Source organism: Primulina huaijiensis, chromosome 3 (assembly GCF_012295235.1).
Source record: "Primulina huaijiensis isolate GDHJ02 chromosome 3, ASM1229523v2, whole genome shotgun sequence".
In the NCBI taxonomy this organism is placed as follows: domain Eukaryota; kingdom Viridiplantae; phylum Streptophyta; class Magnoliopsida; order Lamiales; family Gesneriaceae; genus Primulina; species Primulina huaijiensis.
The window spans coordinates 3,337,705-3,345,379 of record NC_133308.1 but is presented as its reverse complement, the minus strand read 5'-3'; the positions used below and the strand labels follow the sequence as shown (position 1 = coordinate 3,345,379).

At 37.6% G+C, this 7,675-nt stretch overlaps 1 protein-coding gene across 1 annotated transcript; it reads right to left on the bottom strand.

Annotated features, from left to right (window-relative positions):
- Positions 1-5,971: 5,971 nt before the first annotated feature.
- LOC140971974 (protein S40-4-like) lies at positions 5,972-6,463 on the bottom strand. Its single transcript, XM_073434447.1, has one exon. It carries the CDS (start codon positions 6,461-6,463, stop codon positions 5,972-5,974), a length of 492 nt encoding a protein of 163 aa, XP_073290548.1.
- Positions 6,464-7,675: the final 1,212 nt, after the last annotated feature.

Genomic DNA, 7,675 nt, shown 5'->3' with positions numbered 1-7,675 from the left:
TTTATCTAATTAGCATGATTTTCATATTGTTAGACGAAGATGAACAGAAACTGCTTCTTAGTAAATGAGTGAGAGAGAAAATTATGCGAGAAGAAGAAGTAAATTTTATTCACATGGTGGGTCTATTTATACACGTACAAGAAGTAAGGAGAGCCAACTAACTAGTCAACAATGTAGTCTAACAACTAATGAATCAACAGTATGCTACTCAGATTACAGCGTGTAACATCCCCCCTCAAGCTTGGAGTATATTGAGCAAACCAAGCTTGGACATCAAAAAACGATGTTGATCAGAGCTCAATGCCTTAGTAAACACATCGGCAAGTTGACAATGTGTAGAAACGTGAGATGTAGAAATGACGTGATCTCGAATTTTGTCGCGAATGAAGTGACAATCAACCTCGATATGTTTTGTACGTTCATGATATAATGGATCAGCAGCTATGTGGAGAGCCGCCTGATTATCACAATGAAGCATAGTAGGGCTGCTAAAAGAAAAACCCATGTTAGTGAGGATGCCACGCAACCAGACAATTTCACATGCAGTGAAGGCCATCGATCTATATTCTGCTTCCGCTAAAGAACGAGAAATCGTACTTTGTTTCTTGGACTTCCATGAGATCGGGGATTTACCAAGGGTAATGAAATACCCAGAAATAGACTTACGACTCATGGGGCAAGATGCCCAATTCGAATCACAATAAGCATACAGGTTAAAATCACAAGAAGCTGATAAGAAAAGACCCATTCCAGGAGATCCTTTCAGATAGCCAATAATTCGTTCTGCTGCACGCATGTGAGATGATTTTGGTGCTTGCATGAATTGACTGAGATGTTGGACACCAAAACAGATGTCAGGACGGGTAATGGTGAGATAGATGAGACGCCCAATAAGCCGTTGAAAGATAGTAGGATCAGGAAGAAGAGGATCAGTGGCAGAGGGAGCCTGCATTGTGGCTAAACTTTCATTAAAAACAGAGGAAGTTAACTTGAGATGTTGTTCCATAGGAGTAGAGAACGGCTTACAACCAGCCATGCCTGTATCTGAGATCAATTCCAGGGCATATTTACGTTGATTCAAACAAATCTTGTGTTTAGACCGAGCAACCTCGAGTCCCAAAAAATACTTGAGAGGGCCAAGATCCTTGATAGCAAACTTGGAATGAAGATAAGATTTCAAAGCTACAATAGACTAATGATCATTGCCGGAAATGACAATGTCATCCACATAAACCAAAAGAATGGTTATATGGGAAGCACGTCGCTTGATGAATAGGGAGTGATCATGCACTTATTGTGTAAAACCATATTGAATCATCACAGAACAAAACTTCGAATTCCATTGGCGAGAAGCTTGCTTTAACCCATATAAAGATTTCAATAATTTGCAAGCAATATTCTTTTTTTGTCGGTCAAAACCTGGAGGAATCGACATATATATATCCTCGGTGAGATCACCTTGTAAAAAAGCATTAGTGACGTCCATCTGATATAAAGGCCATCGTTTAGCAGCAGCAATTGACAAGAGACATCGAACCGTGACAATTTTTGCAACAGGGGAAAACGTGTCGTGATAATCTATCCCATATTGCTGAGTATATCCTTTAGCCACAAGTCGTGCTTTGAATTTGTTAACACTACCATCCGCATTATACTTAATCTTGTAAACCCAACGACAACCAATATGTTTCTTGCCTGGAGGAAGGGGCACAATTGCCCAAGTTTTGTTGGCCTCAAGGGCTTCAATCTCAGCCGCCATAGCCTGCTGCCATCTTGGATCAAAAGAAGCCTCTTTAAATGAGGTGGGTTCAGAAAATTCAGAGATGGATGCAAGAAATGAGTGGTGAGGTAAAGAAATGTTAGTGTAACCAAGATAATTGGATAAATCATAAGGTTTGTTGGAAGAAGATGAGCTGGATACAGTAGAGCAAACAAAATCTTTAGTCCAATTTGGTGGTTTAGACTTTCTGAATGAGCGCCGAGGTTTTGGAAAAGTAGAAGAAATGGGTGATGAGCTAGATGATGGGATGGCCACTGGAGGAGATGAGACATCATCTTCAAAATTTATTGTTGCAGAAGGTGGAAATAAGGCAGTAGGTGTAGAGGTGTTCGCAAAAGGAAATATATTTTCATGAAACACCACGTCCCGTGAGACAAGGAATCTATTAGTGGTAGGATCAAGAAGCTTGAATCCTTTTTGGTGAGGTGGGTAACCAATGAAAATATATGACTTAGCACGAACATCAAATTTGTTAGTTGGTCGAAGGTTTTTTGCAAAACAAAGACAACCAAACACTTTAATGTGATCAAAGGAAGGGACTTTATTGAAAAGGACTTCAAACGGTGTTTTATTATCAAGGAGGGGAGTCGGGGCGCGATTGATCAAGTATGCTGCATGTAGGATGCATTCACCCCAATAAACATTAGGTATGGATCCTTGAAATTTGCGATCACGAGCCACATTAAGAATATGGCGGTGTTTGCGCTCAACTATCCCATTTTGTTGTGGTGTATAGGGACATGAACTTTGATGAATGACACCAATAGTATTGAAGAAATCATTACAGACAGTGTTAAAAAATTCAGAACCATTGTCCGAACGAATATTCTGGATTTGAGTATTGAAGTGAGTTGACACAAAGGCAAAAAATTGTTTCAAGATACGAAGAGTGTCTGTTTTAAATTGCATCAAGAATACTCATACACATCTCGAAAAATCATCAACTAAAGTAAGAAAATATTGAGCACCTTCATGAGTGGGGTTGGGATGAGGACCCCATATGTCCATGTGAACAAGATGAAAAATATGAGGAGATTTGTGCCTCTCAACAGACGAAAAAACTTTTCTGGTTTGTTTAGCCATTGGCCATATAGCACAGTGTTGTGTAAGGTGATTTTGTGTAATAAATGGTAGGCATCTCAATCGTGCAACAAACATGTGACCAAATCTTCTATGCCAAAGATCAATATTATTATTCAGAGATGAAGAAACATTACAAGCTGGTAAGTTTTTGGTTGAAGAAGAAACTGGAGTACAAAAAGGATCAATCAGTTGATTATTTTGCACAACTAGTGAGGAAGAATTGACAAGATAATACAAACCATCTTTCAGTCTACCAATCCCCATTATCTTCCCAGTCAAGAGTTTCTGAAACAAACAAAAGGTTGGGTAGAACACCACACAACACTGGTTATCTTTGGTGAATTGAGATATTGAAGATTGAATTTGAAATCAGGAACGTGAAGAACATTTGGCAATGTACAATAGGGTGACAGTGGAATTGAACCAGTGGAAAGTATGGGGGTAGAATTACCATTGTGGAGACAAACTGATCCAGTGGACGCAGGGCATGGTTGAGGATTTTGAAGTCCAGTAGAGGTACCTGAAATATGAGCATTTGCACCACTATCCAATATCCAATCATGGCCAGCAGAAATTGACATCAAGCTGGTAAGTGTACCTGCTAAATTTGCTGAATGTTCTTGCTTAATAGTAGAGTTCTCAAGCAATTGAAGTATCTGTGCATATTGAGCAGGTGTGAAGGTGATCGCCGAAGCATCAGTGGTTGTAGCAGATGTATCACTGATTGTGTTGTGTGCAGACACTCGCGGAGTCCTGGAAATTCCCTTAGTACCTTTGGTTTGAGGAAACCTTTTGTGCAGTTTATACCCCGGTGGGTAACCGATCAATCAAAAACAATTTTCTTTCATATGGCCTGGCATTGAGCAGTGTTCGCATTTGATGCTACCAGATTGCTTGAAGGATGAAGAATAAAAAGCTGCTGTTGGAGCATCTGTTATTGGTTGGAATGTCATCACTTGTCTATGGGATTCTTCTTGACTAACTAGAGAATATGCTTGACTAACAGAGGGAAGTGGACTCATGAGAAGAATCTGACTTCGAATTGGACCATAACTGTCGTTGAGGCCCATAAGAAATTGAATCAGCCGTTGTTGTTGCTCGTATTCAACATAAGATCTTGACGTAGGGCATTCACACGAAGGGGAAGTAACCAGTGAGGCTAACTCATCCCATAACTGTTTAAGCTTCGAGAAGTAAACTGAAATGGTGCTCGATCCTTGTGATAGTCGAACAATATCACGATGAATAGCATAGATGCATGAACCACAAATTTTGTCGAATCGTTCCTTTAAATCCGCTCAAACACTGTATGCATCTTTCGCATAAACCAGCCCGCAGAAGATCTCCTTGGATACGGAAGAAAAAATCCACGACAAAACAACTGCATTGCAACGCTCCCATTGATAAAGAGATGGAGAATTTGCAGCTGGTTTTCGATACGTACCGTCGATAAATCCGAGTTTATTCTTCGCGTGTAGGGCAATCTTCATTGCTCTGCTCCAAATACCATAATTCTCTGATCCAATTAGTGGATCAACAACAAGAGATACTCCTGGGGCATCGGATGGATGCAAATACAGAGGATCATTAAAGCTAAAATTGGAGATCTGAGCTGCCATATTTACACGAATACAGATCCAGTAGACTCACGCAGATACATTTCTGACTGCACGAATTCAATCAATTGAAAAAAAATGCTCTCATATCATGTTAAAGTGCGCATAAATCATGCGACTTGAGCTAATTGATCGATGATCGTGAGGGACGAAGATGAACAGAAACTGCTTCTTAGTATAGGAGTGAGAGAGAAAATTATGCGAGAAAAAGGAGTAAATTTTATTCACATGGTGGGTCTATTTATACACGTACAAGAAGTAAGGAGAACCAACTAACTAGTCAACAATGTAGTCTAACAACTAATGAATCAACAGTATGCTACTCAGATTACAGTGTGTAACACATATTACTAACAGTTTATCGAGTTTCATCATTAAAAAAATCATATGAATCTAATGCAATCAAATTCGTGATTCTTGTGGAGTAAAATTTTTGCTGTGTCGGAAAGATTATTCATACGATGTCTCAGGTCAATAATCAAATCTTAAATTCATCTTATTTATTTATATATAATTATACAAAATAAAATAAATTTCAAATTACATTAAATTATCCTTATATTGATAGATTTCAAATTTAATTAAATATATTTTTATTATTTACATAAATAAGACTATAACTTCAAATACACATCTCATATTTTATATAATATTTTATTGATGTATTTTCGAGTTCACTCAATAATAACGCCATTAAAAATTCAATATATTTTATAATATTATTAATATATAAATAAAATATTAACTTAAAATTTAATATATTATTTAATTATAAATAATAAAACTAATCAAATGTGCTCACTCTTGATAGAAAAATAAATTTAAATTCATGACATTAATTCTCTCAAATAACAAAAATATATTGAATATTTGAAATTTATTAATTCAAATCCGATTAGTTTTAAATTATGTTGTAAAACATTCTCTCTTTTGGGTGTGAATGAAATTGCTCCTTCAAAACATGCGTGTATGCGTACATTTGTTAACCGGAGAGAGTAGAGACTGGGAAGAAAACTTTGCTTCAAAAAACAAAATTCATCCAAGATCATAACAAACAAGAATTAACCCATATAGCCTAGAAAGCAACTGGATTCAGAAGTGGATTCATGCTTTTCTTTTCCCAATTACTTAAAAGAAAGCCTTTGTCCCAAAACCGATATACAATTAAAATGATCGATTTCAAATATTCCAAGTTAATTAATTTGGCCTAAATAAGAAAATATGGAAGGGCCTGTGTCCCCAATATACTACTGAAAGGATGGATTTCAAATATTTCGAAAATATTATTATGCCTCGGAACACTTTGAAGAATATATAAATATTCTCAACAAAAAAAAACTGCATTGACATATTCAACTAACTAATTTATCCATTTCCACAAAACTTATAGATTTCGGATTTTTAAATAATACAGATTTCTTCATCAAAATGTTAGAATTGCATTAATTATTTTTCCAACAAACTGATGGTAATTAGTAACCTCAATCAATAATCAATCCTGGAACCCTGTTTTCTGCCAAATCGCATTTCTAACCCTGCGGAGTTCTCTACCTTTCAGAGTCCTCCCAATCCCTTCGTGCACAGAGAACGACCCGATCCTTGTCATCGCCATTTGCCTTGCCAAAAACTCGTGCGGCGGAACCCAATCCTCCATCTCCCCGGCGTCGTTCCCCTCGTAATCATCGGCACTGTCTTTGCTTCGATTCTCCCTATACTCATCCTTGAGTATCTTAGACCAGTCCGGGACGTTCACCGGAAGCGAAGACGGCGATCCGGCTACTCTCCTCGTCCCCGCGACCGAGGGCTTCCTGCTGGAAACTCTGGCACTCTTCTTAAGGTACTCCGGAGAAGCGGAGAGAGTCGCCGTGTTCCAGACGTCGGACTCGTCGAGCTCGAAGATCATCGAATCGTTGGCGTGTGCGTGATCTGCGGGGAGGAATCTGTAATTACTGGCTCTTGGGAGGCAGGTTTTCGGAGCCGACATGTGAGCCTAAAGAAAAGAAATTGTACGGAGGTGGGAGATTTGTAGGGGAGAAGAAGGGCGTGCTGAGAAAGGAGGGCTTTGATCTGCTTTTATAAAGGGCTTTGAAATGGATAAGCTTCATTCTCTCTCTAAAACTGTATTTTGCATTTACCTCTGCAACTGCAAGACACTACGAAGTTACAAATTTGCCCCCATAAAACTTTCAAGATGGCCACGTCATTTATTAATTATTATTAATTTAGGATAGAGAATTTACGAGAGAAAATATTTTTATTTTGTTTTTGAAGAGGAAGGATTTCATCACTTCAAAAACGTGGGTGGCGATTAAGAATATTATTGGATTGATCGTAAATTGAGATTACAATAGAATTATAATTATTAAATCAATAAATTTAAAATATATTAATTAAATAATTTTGATCAGTAGTATAAATAGTCAGTGTTAGTGTTCGTAAAGACAAAAACTATTCATTTTCATGCTAAGAATATATTATGAAAAATTGTGGTTTTCCACTTATTCCTAAAATGGTATCCAAAATAGATGTTGGAGTCAACTCAATTCGAAACTGATTAAATTGGGTTCAGATTGAACCGAATCAAATCAGACCAGTTCCGAGTTGATGAACAATTTTTTTCCCAAAAAAAAAACATTATAAAGAAAATTTAAAAAAATTATTTGAAACCATCCTCAAGATACTAAAATTCTATTGCAAACAATTAAGAGGAAGTTGGTGAAAAATCTCCAATTAAAATATTTTTTTGCGTTCACTCCCTATCCACAAAATTGTGTTATTATATCAACAATTAAACAATATTTGAAATAGTATATTAAATGAGTTCAACTATAATTGTCCGGATAACAATAAATGTCCGCATTTACACTCCATTATAATATTTCTCCACCACTCCAATACACGTGTCCCCGTGTTAAATTCGAGTGCGTCCAAAATCAGAAACCCTGGGGGCATAGCGGTGAAATCACACCCATGTATCTTTAAAGAGAGACCTCGAAATTTGTCGCTTAGGGGAGATGCCCTTCACCTGGTTCCGCTCTCAAAGTTGAGGCTTTCAAGAAATTCCAACACGTGTCCCCCCGTCCTTGGAATAAGCCACGTGGCGCAGCGTTTGTAGGATGCGTGATCGCACGTGAAGTGGGACCCATGTCTGCGTATATTTCGTATGTACACCTTGGTATGATATAATTTAATGTAC

What these genes read in the sequence shown, in the direction of transcription:
- LOC140971974 (XM_073434447.1), bottom strand. Translation starts at nt 6,463, where the DNA reads ATGTCGGCTCCGAAAACCTGCCTCCCAAGAGCCAGTAATTACAGATTC.